General features: G+C 44.0%; 1 protein-coding gene across 1 annotated transcript in view; it reads left to right on the forward strand.

The window, feature by feature from the left end:
• Positions 1 to 16,863, forward strand: part of LOC109904594 (spectrin beta chain, erythrocytic-like) — a 69,359-nt gene that overhangs the window by 26,900 nt on the left and 25,596 nt on the right. The window contains 13 exon segments of the mRNA XM_031787867.1: positions 142 to 259; positions 1,031 to 1,189; positions 1,575 to 1,877; positions 3,855 to 4,005; positions 4,489 to 4,628; positions 4,866 to 5,069; positions 5,242 to 5,517; positions 5,991 to 6,241; positions 7,990 to 8,127; positions 8,245 to 8,602; positions 8,693 to 8,887; positions 12,463 to 12,669; positions 16,693 to 16,863. The exon segment at positions 16,693 to 16,863 is cut by the window's right edge and continues 32 nt beyond it. Of these exon segments, the coding sequence (XP_031643727.1) occupies positions 142 to 259; positions 1,031 to 1,189; positions 1,575 to 1,877; positions 3,855 to 4,005; positions 4,489 to 4,628; positions 4,866 to 5,069; positions 5,242 to 5,517; positions 5,991 to 6,241; positions 7,990 to 8,127; positions 8,245 to 8,602; positions 8,693 to 8,887; positions 12,463 to 12,669; positions 16,693 to 16,863 (2,671 nt within the window).

Consider the following 16,863-nt stretch of genomic DNA (forward strand, 5'->3'; position numbering starts at 1 on the left):
CCGAAAAACAAATCTAGGTTTTCCAGAAAACCTTCAGGATTCTTGTAACTTCGAAACTGGGAATTTCCCCCATCTTTTAAAATAAGACATTCTTGTTCTGGTTCTGACACATCGTTTATTGTTTTGTCTGTGATGTTCCAGGTTCCAGGAGAAAGGTAATCTGGAGGTGCTGCTGTTCACCATCCAGAGTCGTATGAGAGCCAACAACCAGAGAGTCTATACCCCCAAGGAGGGGGCTCTAGTGGCTGATCTCAACAGGGTAAGGAATATAAGCTTGCAGGAATACTAAAATGGGAGGTAAGTTTAATCTAGTGGGCTGGTTCAGGACTTACTTACGCTATGGGGTGTCATCAGAATGCAGGAATGGAGGAGACCGTGGCAGTAGATTGAGTACTGGGTGATTTATTCATGAACAAAGACACAAGAATGACTGAATCTTAACAAAGCCCTACAGTAGCCTGCTGACAGTGAAATAGACTGTCCCTGTCTGTGCATCTCCTCCTCATGGACAGCATCGGATTTGCCACTTTTTGCTGTGAGATGTTACCCACTCTTCCACCAAGGCACCTGCAAGCCAAGGCACCTGCAAGTTCCCGGACATTTCTGGGGGGAATGGCCCTAGCCTTCACCCTCCAATCCAACAGGTCCCAGATGTGCTCATTGGGATTGAGATCCGGGCTCTTTGCTGGCCATGGCAGAACACTGACATTCCTGTCTTGCAGGAAATCACTCACAGAACGAGCAGTATGGCTGGTGGCATTGTCATGCTGGAGGGTCATGTCATAACTGTGACCTTAATTGCCTACCGTCTGTAAGCTAACGACTAACGGTTCTAACGACTGTTCCACAAGTGCATGTTCATTAATTGTTTATGGTTCATTGAACAAGCATGGGAAACAGTGTTTAAACCATTTACAATGAAGATCTGTGAAGTTATTTGGATTTTTATGAATTATCTTTGAAAGACCGCATCCTGAAAAAGGGACGTTTCTATTTTTGAGTTTGTTATCAACCATGTTGTCCTCTGCAGGCCTGGGAGCATTTGGAGTGGGCTGAGCATGAGAGGGAACGTGTCCTGAGAGACGAGCTGATTCGTCAGGAGAAACTGGAGCAGATGGCCAGACGCTTCGACAGGAAGGCTTCCATGAGAGAGACCTGGCTACTGGAGAACCAGAGACTGGTGGCACAGGTAAATGTCCACTATTATACACTGGGTGGTTCGAGCCCTGAGTGCTGATTGGCTGGCAGCCGTGGTATATCAGACCGTAACATGTCCACTATTATACACTTGGTGGTTCGAGCCCTGAATGCTGATTGGCTGACAGCTGCAATTCACCTGAACATAGACAGCCCATAAAAACATAACAAAACAGACATCCACTTCATTTTGGGGCCAATTCAAAGCTGAGACAAGTGCATGCAACTTGGACCTTTGCGTAAATCATTCATTGATGACAGTGGGAGACTTGTGTGAAAACTTGCACAGATCTCAAGTCAGAATACTTACCTGCCCCAAATATTAAGATCGACATATATAACAGTCTCTTCACATCTGAAATACCTTCCACCTTCAGGACAACTTCGGCTACGACCTGCCGGCGGTAGAGGCCGCTAAGAAGAAGCACGACGCCATCGAGACGGACATCGCTGCCTACGAGGAACGCATCCAGGGCATAGTAGCCATCTCTAAAGAGCTGGAGTCTGAGCGTTACCACGACACCAAGCGCATCGACGTGCGTAAGGACAACATCCTGAGGCTGTGGGATTACCTACAGGAGCTGCTGAAAGCTCGCAGGGCACGACTGGACAAGAACCTCACCCTGCAGAGGATCTTCCAGGAGATGTTGTACATCATCAACTGGATGGATGGGATGAAGGTACAGTGATAATAGTAATAATACACATAATACAATAACAATATGGCCAAAGCAACTTACAAAATGGAAGATATTGACAGTGATGCATACTGTACTTACTATACCTGGCTCCTGCTGCAATCAAACCCATAACCCTGGTGTTGCAAGCTAACCCATAACCCTGGTGTTGCAAGCTAACCCATAACCCTGGTGTTGCAAGTTAACCCATAACCCTGGTGTTGCAAGTTAACCCATAACCCTGGTGTTGCAAGCTAACCCATAACCCTGGTGTTGCAAGTTAACCCATAACCCTGGTGTTGCAAGTTAACCCATAACCCTAGTGTTGCAAGCTAACCCATAACCCTGGTGTTGCAAGCTAACCCATAACCCTGGTGTTGCCAGCTAACCCACAACCCTGGCGTTGCCAGCTAACCCATAACCCTGGTGTTGCCAGCTAACCCATAACCCTGGCATTGCAAGCTAACCCACAACCCTGGTGTTGCAAGCTAACCCACAACCCTGGTGTTGCAAGCTAACCCACAACCCTGGTGTTGCAAGCTAACCCACAACCCTGGTGTTGCAAGCTAACCCACAACCCTGGTGTTGCAAGCTAACCAACAACCCTGGTGTTGCAAGCTAACCCATAACTCTGGTGTTGCAAGCTAACCCACAACCCTGGTGTTGCATGCTAACCAATAACCCTGGTGTTTCAATCAAACCCACAACCCTGGTGTTGCAAGCTAACCCACAACCCTGGTGTTGCAAGCTAACCCACAACCCTGGCGTTGCAAGCTAACCCACAACCCTGGCATTGCAAGCTAACCCACAACCCTGGCGTTGCAAGCTAACCCATAACCCTGGTGTTGCAAGCTAACCAACAACCCTGGTGTTGCAAGCTAACCCATAACCCTGGTGTTGCAAGCTAACCCACAACCCTGGTGTTGCAAGCTAACCCACAACCCTGGTGTTGCATGCTAACCAATAACCCTGGTGTTTCAATCAAACCCACAACCCTGGTGTTGCAGCTAACCCACAACCCTGGTGTTGCAAGCTAACCCACAACCCTGGCGTTGCAAGCTAACCCACAACCCTGGCGTTGCAAGCTAACCCACAACCCTGGCGTTGCAAGCTAACCCACAACCCTGGCGTTGCAAGCTAACCCACAACCCTGGTGTTGCAAGCTAACCAACAACCCTGGCGTTGCAAGCTAACCCACAACCCTGGCGTTGCAAGCTAACCCACAACCCTGGCGTTGCAAGCTAACCCACAACCCTGGCGTTGCAAGCTAACCCACAACCCTGGCGTTGCAAGCTAACCCACTAGGCCATTGAAACCAGACACAGCATGGGCCAAGTTATGAATCTGAAAAAAAGCGTTCCACAGGGATGCTGGTCCATTTTGACTCCAATGCTTCCCACAGTTGTGTCACTTTGGCTGGATGTCCTTTGGGTGGTGGACCATTCTTGATACAGACGTGAAACTGTTGAGTGTGAAAAACTAAGCAGCGTTGCAGTTCTTGACACAAACCGGTGCGCCTGGCACCTACTACCATACCCAGTTTACAGGCACCTAAGTATGTTGTCTTGCCTATTCACTCTCTGAATGGCACACATACACAATTCATGTCTCAATTGTCAAGGATTAAAAATCCTTCTTCAACCTGTCTTCTCCTCTTCATCTACACTGATTAAAGTGGATTTAACAAGAGACATCAATAAGGATCATAGCTTTCACCTGGATTCAACTGGTCAGTATGTCATGGAAAGAGCAGGTGTTCTTAATGTTTTGTATGCTCGGTGTGTTTGCATACAGTGTATAACTGCAGAAATACATTACGATAGTTTCCCCCCTGCTCAAGCAAGCTATGCTACAACATTACTTTGCTAGTTTTGGCCCATCTCAATGAACTAACCTCCTTGCCACCCCACACTTCTGTGCCTGACCTCCCCTCCCCCTCCACCTCTCCCCCTGACCTCTGACTCTGTGGCATGTCCCCAGGCTCGGCTGCTCTCCCCTGACTTTGGGAAGCACCTGTTGGAGGTGGATGACCTGCTCCAGAAGCATGCTCTGGTGGAGGCCGACATCACTGTGCAGGCAGAAAGAGTTCACGACTCCAACGCGGCTGCTCTCAAGTTTGCCAATAGAGATAGTAAGTGAAGTGCAAGGAACAGTCCTATTCCGTCTACTGTCCCTCTCAGCTACCTGTTATGTACTCGGGCCGTACATATCATCTAACAAAAGAGGGTAAAACGTTACATTCAATATTTTTTAAGTATACCTTCATGTAAAGTGTAACCCAAATATATCTTCATGTATAGAGTAACCCAAAATACTGTAGATCTTCATGTAAAATGTTACCAAAATATATCTTCATGTAAAGTGTAACCCAAAATACTGTAGATCTTCATGTAAAATGTTACCAAAATATATCTTCATGTAAAGTGTTACCAAAATATATCTTAATATAGTGTTACCAAAATATATCTTCATGTAAAGTATAACCCGAAATATATTTGAATGTAAAGTATAATCCAACTCTTGTGGTTAGAGTGACCGCCCTGAGATTGGAAAGTGGGGGATCCATTATCACTGCATGTCATGTTTTGACCCACCTCCCCCCTCTCTCTCCCAGGCTACAAGCCCTGTGACCCCCAGGTGATTAAGGACCGGGTGCAGCACCTGGACCTGTGTTACCAGGAGCTGTGTGCCCTTGCGGCCCAACGCCGCGCTCGCCTTGAGCAGTCCCGACGCCTCTGGAACTTCTTCTGGGAGGTAGGTAGTCGAGAGGCTGGAAAGAAGGGCTTGCAACTGGAGGGTGGTGCCCTTGAGCGAGGGACTTAACCCCTAATGTTCTCCACTGGTGCTGCACTGCAGAGGACCATGTCCTCCAAACTCTCTCTCTCTCTGTGTGTGTATGTGTGTGTCTCAAGGGGTTTGGGATAAAGGAAAAATACAAACGTTAGTGTATCTGAGACAATTGACAATAAAGTATATTATGTCTTATCTCAGATGGCCGAGCTGGAGAGCTGGATCAAGGAGAAAGAGCATATCTTCTCCTCGCTGGACTACGGCAAGGACCTGACCAGTGTGCTGGTCCTGCAGAGCAAACACAGTGCCTTCGAGAACGAGCTGGGGGCTCGCCGTGCACACCTGCAGCAGATACTGGATGAGGGTGATAAGATGATCCAGGCCAGACACTTCGGGGCGCCCCAGGTCAGTTGGTAGAGGGTGCTGGGCTTAGGTTGTAGAGTGTGGCACTTGCAACGCCAGGGTCGTGGGTTTGATTCCTGCTGGTGTCCCCGTTACTTAAATGTATGCATGCAGTACTTTAAGTCGCTTTGGATAAAATTCTAAATGAAATCTATTTTATTAATGTATATATTAGGTTGGGGATTGCATGGAGGACGTGATGCGTCAGTGGCAGCAGCTGGAGGAACTGGCAGCGTTCAGAAGGCAGAACCTCCAGGACACCCAGAGGTTCTTTCAGTTCCAGGGAGAGGCTGAAGACCTGAAGGCCTGGCTGCTGGATGCCAAGAGGCAGATGACTAGTGATGACATGGGCCATGATGAGTATACCACCCAGAGGCTGCTGAAGAGACACCGAGACCTCCGAAACGATGTCGCCAGGAACGGAGCCACCATCGATGCTCTGACCAAACAGGTGAATGAATGAACTGACTGACTGACAGAATGGCTGATTGGGGATGTGTCTGAAACGGCACCCAATTCCCAGGGCAAGTAGTTTACTATGTAAGGAGTAGGGTACCATTTCGGACTCACCTTGGTTTGTTTTACTGTACTACTTAACGGTGCAGTTGCTACATCCATTTTTGGATTTAAAAGTGAATGATATGCACCCATCAATTCTTGAAGAATGTAACTTATAAATGCCTCATGAGCTTAATTCAAATATAGTACAAAATATAAGCTGGTTTTACTCCAATGTTTGTAAACAAAGTAAAATGTAAACAAACACTGTATAGCCTAAAAACATAGTTAAAACTATAATGTTGATATCATGGATGGTCAGTACTTGCATCCACAGCTCTGTCTTTGAATTTGAGAGTGGTTACATTTCTCCAGCAATGTATGTTTTCGGCAAATACACTTTAAAATCCACTTGAACTTGACCAGGCGGCGGCGCTACCCGAGGAGCTGCGCAACACGCCTGACATCCAAAGACGCCTGAAGGACATCAGAGACCTGTACATGGAGCTAATGTCCCTGTGTGACCTGAGGCAGAAGAAGCTGGATGATACCATGGCCCTCTACACCATCTTCAGTGAAACAGACTCCTGCGAGCTGTGGATGGGCCAGAAGGAGACCTGGTTGGTGGGGCTGGATGTACCGGAGAATCTAGAGGATCTGGAGGTGGTGCAGAACAGGTACAAAGCACAGTTATGATACAGTATGAAGGCTGGAGAGGAAGTGGTGCAGAACAGGTACAAAGCACAGTTATGATACAGTCTGAAGGCTGGAGAGGAAGTGGTGCAGAACAGGTACAAAGCACAGTTATGATACAGTATGAAGGCTGGAGAGGAAGTGGTGCAGAACAGGTACAAACCACAGTTATGATACAGTCTGAAGGCTGGAGAGGAAGTGGTGCAGAACAGGTACAAACCACAGTTATGATACAGTATGAAGGCTGGAGAGGAAGTGGTGCAGAACAGGTACAAAGCACAGTTATGATACAGTATGAAGGCTGGAGAGGAAGTGGTGCAGAACAGGTACAAACCACAGTTATGATACAGTCTGAAGGCTGGAGAGGAAGTGGTGCAGAACAGGTACAAAGCACAGTTATGATACAGTATGAAGGCTGGAGAAGAAGTGGTGCAGAACAGGTACAAACTACAGTTATGATACAGTCTGAAGGCTGGAGAGGAAGTGGTGCAGAACAGGTACAAACCACAGTTATGATACAGTATGAAGGCTGGAGAGGAAGTGGTGCAGAACAGGTACAAACCACAGTTATGATACAGTCTGAAGGCTGGAGAGGAAGTGGTGCAGAACAGGTACAAACCACAGTTATGATACAGTATGAAGGTTGGAGAGGAAGTGGTGCAGAACAGGTACAAACCACAGTTATGATACAGTATGAAGGCTGGAGAGGAAGTGGTGCAGAACAGGTACAAAGCACAGTTATGATACAGTATGAAGGCTGGAGAGGAAGTGGTGCAGAACAGGTACAAAGCACAGTTATGATACAGTCTGAAGGCTGGAGAGGAAGTGGTGCAGAACAGGTACAAAGCACAGTTATGATACAGTCTGAAGGCTGGAGAGGAAGTGGTGCAGAACAGGTACAAACCACAGTTATGATACAGTATGAAGGCTGGAGAGGAAGTGGCGCAGAACAGGTACAAAGCACAGTTATGATACAGTCTAAAGGTTGGAGAGGAAGTGGTGCAGAACAGGTACAAAGCACAGTTATGATACAGTCTGAAGGTTGGAGAGGAAGTGGTGCAGAACAGGTACAAAGCACAGTTATGATACAGTATGAAGGCTGGAGAGGAAGTGGTGCAGAACAGGTACAAACCACAGTTATGATACAGTCTGAAGGTTGGAGAGGAAGTGGTGCAGAACAGGTACAAAGCACAGTTATGATACAGTCTGAAGGTTGGAGAGGAAGTGGTGCAGAACAGGTACAAACCAATCTGCTTACATTACAGACAAATTGCACAGATTATCAGATCGTATCATATTGTTTGGGTCCCTGCAATGTTAAACACGACTTCCACATTTGACACCAATCATATCTGTATATTTGCTCTAATGCAGGGGTCCCCAACTGGTGGCCCCGCAGGCCCGAATTTGGCCCATGTTTTCAGAGTAAAAAAATATAGATTCTTTAAATATTTGTTTTAATTGTTCGACATGTAGAGTGTAAAAACACCACCAAATCAGCTCCAAGTGATTTTTATTTTGGAAATCTGCTCCAAAGTATTCCCATGCATAATAGAGATATACAATGTACTGTGTGTGATCGTATACAAATGTAAGCAAGGTTTGAAAGGATTATGTTTTAGTCAAATATATCTGATTGGGCTTCTTGCGATCAATTTGCAGTCCGTGGCTGATGAGCCCTGCTCTACTGCACACTGTATGATGTATTGATTACTATGTTTTCTCTTCTTAGGTTGAGTATTCTTGCTTCAGATATGGCTAATGTCCAGACGCGTGTTGATGATGTCAACAAAGCAGTGAAGCAGCTTGAGGACAGCAGACACCCTTGTACCAAAGAGGTGAAGGAATGCCAGTTGAGACTTAATAAGAGGTGAGACTCAGGCTGATGTCTTCTTCTTTTTCTTCTTCGTAATATTATTTATCCATAGTCCACAGTCTTTCCTCCGTGCGTTATTAATAGTGACTCTCTCCTCTGCTTCTCTGTCAGGTGGGAGGCCTTCAAGGCCATGGTTGTGGACAAGAAGCGTAAGGTGGATTCAGCTCTCAGCTACCACAACTATGGACTGGAGTGTGACGAGACAGAGGCCTGGATCAGGGACAAAACCCGGGTCATCAAGTCTACCCAGGACCTGGGCAACGACCTGAACGCTGTGATGACCATCCAGAGGAAACTCTATGGCATGGAGCGGGACCTGGCTGCCATCGAAGACAAGCTCAACTTCCTGAGGAGCGAGGCGGACCAGCTGGCCAAGGACCACCCAGACAACGCTGCAGACATCCTGTTTAGGAGAGCCGAGCTGGACGCAGCCTGGGATAACCTGAGGGCCACCCTGAAGGACCGGGAGGTGTGTTTGTGTGTGAGTGTGTGTGTGTTTGCTATCTGGAGTTGATCCCCTCAACAACAAATTGACTATTAAAGTTGTATTGTATTGTAGGACTCTCTTGGAGAGGTGTCCAAACTGCAGACCTTCCTACAGGACATGGATGACTTCCAGTCCTGGCTCTTCAAGACCCAGAAGGCCGTGGCATCCGAGGACTTGCCTGAGACCCTGCCCCAGGCTGAGCAGCTGCTGAACCTCCACGATGATGTATATGATGAAATGGATGCTCATGAGGAGGACTACCACAAGGTTAGTTTCAGTTTCGGATTTAAACTACAGTTTACACAAAGTCCTAACACACCAATACAAAGCAAGGGTAGCCCTTTACACTCATACCTTTATACAGATTGAAGATGGCAGATGTGGACACTGATAAGCACCTTTTTTGGAACACAGTGGCTGTACAGTAACATGCTATACATGATGTTAGAGCTCTGGCTCTGCACTTCACAGCTCTCTATGGGTTTTGACTGACAGCCCTTCTGAACTTGAGTACCGCATGTGACATATACAGTGTCAATGTTTATGATCTCTATGGTTTGAGGTACAGTAAGGATTAGCATGGGTAACCTTACTGTATAAAATGACAAAACCCCGGGAAATACCTTTTAACATCTCAATGTCGACAATAATGAAATTCCATAAAATAGGCTATACAACATGCACAGCATCAGATTAGCCAAAAATGTAATAGCACATTTGGATGGAGCCGAGCAGACACCCTGGATGGATCCGAGCAGACACCCTGGATGGATCCGAGCAGACACCCTGGATGGATCCGAGCAGACACCCTGGATGGATCCGAGCAGACACCCTGGATGGATCCGAGCAGACACCCTGGATGGAGCCGAGCAGACACCCTGGATGGAGCCGAGCAGACACCCTGGATGGATCCGAGCAGACACCCTGGATGGAGCCGAGCAGACACCCTGGATGGAGCCGAGCAGCCTTGGTTTCTCAAATGATTGCCTCGCCTGGTTCACCAACTACTTCTCTGATAGAGTTCAGTGTGTCAAATCGGAGGGTCTGCTGTCCGGACCTCTGGCAGTCTCTATGGGGGTGCCACAGGGTTCAATTCTTGGACCGACTCTCTTCTCTGTATACATCAATGAGGTCGCTCTTGCTGCTGGTGAGTCTCTGATCCACCTCTACGCAGACGACACCATTCTGTATACTTCCGGCCCTTGTTTGGACACTGTGTTAACAACCCTCCAGGCAAGCTTCAATGCCATACAACTCTCCTTCCGTGGCCTCCAATTGCTCTTAAATACAAGTAAAACTAAATGCATGCTCTTCAACCGATCGCTACCTGCACCTACCCGCCTGTCCAACATCACTACTCTGGACGGCTCTGACTTAGAATACGTGGACAACTACAAATACTTAGGTGTCTGGTTAGACTGTAAACTCTCCTTCCAGACCCATATCAAACATCTCCAATCGAAAGTTAAATCTAGAATTGGCTTCCTATTTCGCAACAAAGCATCCTTCATTCATGCTGCCAAACATACCCTTGTAAAACTGACCATCCTACCAATCCTCGACTTTGGCGATGTCATTTACAAAATAGCCTCCAATACCCTACTCAACAAATTGGATGCAGTCTATCACAGTGCAATCCGTTTTTGTCACCAAAGCCCCATATACTACCCACCATTGCGACCAGTACGCTCTCGTTGGCTGGCCCTCGCTTCATACTCGTCGCCAAACCCACTGGCTCCATGTCATCTACAAGACCCTGCTAGGTAAAGTCCCCCCTTATCTCAGCTCGCTGGTCACCATAGCATCTCCCACCTGTAGCACACGCTCCAGCAGGTATATCTCTCTAGTCACCCCCAAAACCAATTCTTTCTTTGGCCGCCTCTCCTTTCAGTTCTCTGCTGCCAATGACTGGAACGAACTACAAAAATCTCTGAAACTGGAAACACTTATCTCCCTCACTAGCTTTAAGCACCAACTGTCAGAGCAGCTCACAGATTACTGCACCTGTACATAGCCCACCTATAATTTAGCCCAAACAACTACCTCTTTCCCAACTGTATTTAATTTATTTATTTATTTTGCTCCTTTGCACCCCATTATTTGTATTTCTACTTTGCACATTCTTCCATTGCAAAACTACCATTCCAGTGTTTTACTTGCTATATTGTATTTACTTTGCCACCATGGTCTTTTTTTTGCCTTTACCTCCCTTATCTCACATTGTATATATACTTGTTTATACTGTATTATTGACTGTATGTTTGTTTTACTCCATGTGTAACTCTGTGTTGTTGTATGTGTCGAACTGCTTTGCTTTATCTTGGCCAGGTCGCAATTGTAAATGAGAACTTGTTCTCAACTTGCCTACCTGGTTAAATAAAGGTGTTCTCAACTTGCCTACCTGGTTAAATAAAGGTGTTCTCAACTTGCCTACCTGGTTAAATAAAGGTAAAATAAATAAATAAATAAATAAAAAAGTACTCGTTACATTTTGAATGCATACTGGACAGGAAAATGGTCCAATTCACACACTTATTAAGAGAAGATCCCTGGTCATCCCTACTGCCTCTGATCTGGCAGACTCACTCTAAACACGTGCTTAGTTTGTAAATGATGTCTGAGTGTTGGAGTGTGCCCCTGGCTATCTGTAAATAAAAAAAATAACATTTAAATGGACGTCTGCTTTGGTTAATATAAGGAACTTGAAATTCTTTCTACTTGTACTTTTACTTTTGACACTTAAGTATATTTTAAACCAAATACTTTTAGACTTTTACTCAAGTAGTATTTTACTGGGTGACTTTCACTTTTACTTGAGTCATTTTCTATTAAGGTATCTTTACTCTTACTCAAGTATGACAGTTGGGTACTTTTCCCACCACTGGCCCTGCCCTGGGTTGTTCTGAACAGAATGAGTCTGTTTACTCTTACTCAAGTATGACAGTTGGGTACTTTTCCCACCACTTGCCCTGCCCTGGGTTGTTCTGAACATAATGAGTCTGTTCGTCCATTGTGAAGAACATTTGCATCGGTGCACCTGAATGCTTGACTCCTTTCTGTGTGCACCAAAGTTATAAATCTGTTCTCTGAATTGCCCTGTGAAAGCCTATCACTGTGAGATCATACTTTATAACTTAGCTAGTCATGTTGGCAATAGAACAAACTTTTGAATGATGCCCACCTGACCCAGATTGTGATTTATAATGGACAGTTTTTGGATTGAATAAACTACAACAGTAATTGTGTGATGGCGGGGATGCAGGGCTGTGTTCCAAACAAAACAACTACAAGTGTACTTGTTCTAGTTCCTCAATAGCACAGCTAGGAGAGATCAAAAACTAAGCTTATAATTTAACTTTATTTTTTGTCATAAAAGTGCATTAGAATGTCCTAGGAGACACCAGTTAGACCTCTCACTCAAACCATTGTCATTTTTTTGGTCTTATCTACCCCACATTTTCCCGGAATATTCTTATCATGTTACTGAATTTATCCAGAGTATTTTCAGATTTCGTTACTAACAAATGCGGTGAAAAGTCCAGTAAATGTCAAATCGACACTAAATCAACAGTGTAATGTTTGGATTCAGTCTTGTGTCAGGTGAACTGTTGTGTCCTCAACTTTGGTCTAGTCATTATATCATCATCTCCAAACTGTTCCCTTTCAGTTGCTACCATGCTTATGAATATGCATTTCTTCTGTAAGAACATTTACGATTTAGCCTTATCCAAAAAAGAGTTATAGATAGAACAGTATGGTTCACAACAGAAAATGGACATATTCCAAAAACGTATTTGATGTGGAACAGCAAGCATAACTCAATCCAATTCAATTTATTTCAGGTGAGGGACACGGGCATGGCGGTAACCCAGGGCCAGCTGGATGACCCTCAGTACCAGGAGCTGGACAAGAGGCTGAAGGGTCTGGACCGCGGCTGGGACGAGCTCCACAAGATGTGGGACAGCAGGAAGGGCTTCCTGGACCAGGGCCTGGGCTTCCAGCTGTTCATGAGGGACACCAAGCAGGTGGAAACCATCCTCAACAACCAGGTAAGATAACTTGTTCTCATTGACTTACGTAGCTAAATAAAGGTTAACAACCATCCTCAACAACCAGGTAAGATAACTTGTTCTCATTGACTTACGTAGCTAAATAAAGGTTAACAACCATCCTCAACAACCAGGTAAGATAACTTGTTCTCATTGACTTACGTAGCTAAATAAAGGTTAACAACCATACTCAACAACCAGGTAAGATAACTTGTTCTCATTGACTTACGTAGCTAAATAAAGGTTAACAAACATCCTCAACAACCAGGTAAGATAACTTGTTCTCATTGACTTACGTAGCTAAATAAAGGTTAACAAACATCCTCAACAACCAGGTAAGATAACTTGTTCTCATTGACTTACGTAGCTAAATAAAGGTTAACAAACATCCTCAACAACCAGGTAAGATAACTTGTTCTCATTGACTTACGTAGCTAAATAAAGGTTAACAACCATCCTCAACAACCAGGTAAGATAACTTGTTCTCATTGACTTACGTAGCTAAATAAAGGTTAACAAACATCCTCAACAACCAGGTAAGATAACTTGTTCTCATTGACTTACGTAGCTAAATAAAGGTTAACAACCATCCTCAACAACCAGGTAAGATAACTTGTTCTCATTGACTTACGTAGCTAAATAAAGGTTAACAAACATCCTCAACAACCAGGTAAGATAACTTGTTCTCATTGACTTACGTAGCTAAATAAAGGTTAACAACCATCCTCAACAACCAGGTAAGATAACTTGTTCTCATTGACTTACGTAGCTAAATAAAGGTTAACAACCATCCTCAACAACCAGGTAAGATAACTTGTTCTCATTGACTTACGTAGCTAAATAAAGGTTAACAACCATCCTCAACAACCAGGTAAGATAACTTGTTCTCATTGACTTACGTAGCTAAATAAAGGTTAACAAACATCCTCAACAACCAGGTAAGATAACTTGTTCTCATTGACTTACGTAGCTAAATAAAGGTTAACAAACATCCTCAACAACCAGGTAAGATAACTTGTTCTCATTGACTTACGTAGCTAAATAAAGGTTAACAAACATCCTCAACAACCAGGTAAGATAACTTGTTCTCATTGACTTACGTAGCTAAATAAAGGTTAACAACCATCCTCAACAACCAGGTAAGATAACTTGTTCTCATTGACTTACGTAGCTAAATAAAGGTTAACAACCATCCTCAACAACCAGGTAAGATAACTTGTTCTCATTGACTTACGTAGCTAAATAAAGGTTAACAAACATCCTCAACAACCAGGTAAGATAACTTGTTCTCATTGACTTACGTAGCTAAATAAAGGTTAACAAACATCCTCAACAACCAGGTAAGATAACTTGTTCTCATTGACTTACGTAGCTAAATAAAGGTTAACAAACATCCTCAACAACCAGGTAAGATAACTTGTTCTCATTGACTTACGTAGCTAAATAAAGGTTAACAAACATCCTCAACCACTACATAAGATTAACCAATGTTGTGATACCAAGTCGTTATTGTAAAAGATCATTTGTTCTCAGTGATTTGCCTGGCTAACTAAAGGTTTACAACAACCAGGTAAGAAGATAAAAAATATTGACATTTTTCCTTCCATAAGCATTTCCCTAATGTATTTTTTTTAATTTGTATTGTGGGTTTTACTGTGAATGCTGAAGTGAGTAAGATTTTCTATGTATTCATTACACATGGCCCCAGTTGTGGAGTAATGGATTACAAAAAAAACTGCAATCCGTTACGTTACCAGCAAAAATATTGTAATCGGATTACTGATACTTTTGAAAAACTAGATGATTAATTCTAGGATTACTTTTAAATTCAGAAAGGATGTTTGTGGAAAAAATGACATTCAAATCAGCATTGAAAAAGGCTCAAGTTTAAGTTTGTTCCACCTGAGTGAGTCTGACCACAAGTCAGAGACCAAAATGAAGACACACCAGATGTGTTTGATGAATCGTGGGAAAAGAGCAGGAATAGACTTATATAGGCTACAGTCCAAGCTATGTCTTCCAATGGTGCATCTGCCAGAGGTGGGACCAAGTCATTGTTTTACTAGTCTCATGTAAGTCTCAAGTCTTAGCACTCAAGTTTCAAGTCCTAAACTATCTATATATATATTACTTTCCAAATAAAAGTTATATTTCCATGGAAATACATGGGTAGCCATGGTAGCCCCCCCCCCATAGTGATCGACTATCGAGGATTGCTATAGGGCGCAATCGGGTGATGTAGGCTTGTACACAATCGACCAACCTTAAAACACACACACACTCACTCTCTGTGTGGTTGCAGTAGGCTAACCTATGTCAATGGTTTAAGGAACAACAGTAACATTAGGCAGGATTTAGGCTACCAACTGCCTAGCCAGTTGTAGCTCAATCTTGGGTGCAATGATCACATTCCCGCACTGACTGATTGTGTGGAGGCTCATTGATGTTAGCCTACATGATACAACAGTAAAGTAATCAAATATATAGCTGTCGGCTCTATTAGCCACAACTTACCGTTCTTTGTGCAGCTTCAAATGTCGAACAAAGTTGGAAATTGTTATGCCTCCGTCTGTAATTTTCTTCCCGCATGTTTTGTAAGTTGCAATCAATTTTTTGTTGATACAGCGTCGCCCTTTCCAAGGGCTCCATCTGAATTCACCCGCCTACGTTCTTCTGCTCTGCCACGCACAACTGTTTCTCAGCTGGCACAATTTGATTGGCTGCTGTTCAATTCAAACTGTAATCTGACAAATGAAGAGTTGATGCGCTGAACACTTTTTTAAATAGCATCATTTTTTATATTTGGGCTTGAGGAGGGTATCAAGTCAGGTCAAGTCATCAGGCTCAAGTCCAAATCAAGTCACGAGTCATTGGTGTTAAAGTCGAGTTGCAAGTCATCATATTTGTGACTCGAGTCTGGCTCGAGTCCAAGTCATGTGACTCGAGTCCACACCTCTGGCAACTGCTGTCAGCATCCAAAGATTCAACTTGAATAAACGTTTGGAGGTAAGGACGACAGCATTGGTGTACCCTACAGGCTATACATTTAGCACGTATTTTTATATCTACATGCTGCTCTCTCATTTAACTATTTGCGCCTCATGGATTGTGGCTTTTATGGATGGCTGTTCACAAATGTATATGTGTATTTTAACCCAATAATTGTTTAACTGAAGTTTAAGCTGCCTATCAATCATTGTCCCAGCCTATGGATTCAAAGTTTGAGGGAGTTCCTCTCTTCTACACTCCTCTGTAGAATTGTGCTCCATACTATCAACAACTAGTTTATTGTTTATTGCTCGATGTAATTTGTGCTGATTCCCCCCCAAATCCATAAGCCTAACGGACACATGCTCAAACTCTTACAATTTTGATAGACTTACATAAGCAATCTGTAGTTGATACATAAATTTTTGTTCTTATAAATGAATGATTTCCTTTTAATTTTTTTATTTTATTTAACTAGGCAATTCAGTTAAAGAACAAATTCTTATTTACAATGACGGCCTACCCCGTCATAAACCTGGACGATGCTGGGCCAATTGTGCGCCACCCTATGGGACTCCCAGTCACGGCCAGTTGTGATACAGCCTGGAATCAAACCAGGGTGTCTGTAGTGATGCCTCTAGCACTGAGATGCAGTGCCTTAGACCGCTGCATCACTCTTAAAGGGAAAGTAATCCGATTACATTCCTCAGGTTGGGTAATCCAAAAGTTACATTGCTGATTAGAATTTTGGACAGGTAACTAGTAACTGTAATGGATTACATTTAGAAAGTAACCTACCCAACCCTGCACATGGCAAATAAAGTGAACATTTGAAACATGGAATGTAAATGGAGTTAAAAACCCAATGAAAATGGATAGTTTATTTTCTGCTGTACAGCTATGTGACTAAAACACTGTTTTGTTTGTGACTGTATGGCTACTGCAATACACACTGACAAGCCTGATACCCTGGATGGAGCAGATATTTGATTGATTGAATGATTAATTAATTAATTGTTTGTCACTCTGTGGCAGGAGTACACTTTGGCCCACACAGACAAGCATGACACCCTAGATGGAGCCGAGCAGGCCCTAAAGAAGCACGAGGACTTTGTCGGCACCATGGACGCCAACATGGAGAAGCTTGCCAGCACGCTTGAGGGGGGACAGAGATTGGTGGACAGTGGGAACCTCTACTCCCCCAGG

This window comes from Oncorhynchus kisutch, linkage group LG14, assembly GCF_002021735.2.
Source record: "Oncorhynchus kisutch isolate 150728-3 linkage group LG14, Okis_V2, whole genome shotgun sequence".
Lineage (NCBI taxonomy): Eukaryota > Metazoa > Chordata > Actinopteri > Salmoniformes > Salmonidae > Oncorhynchus > Oncorhynchus kisutch.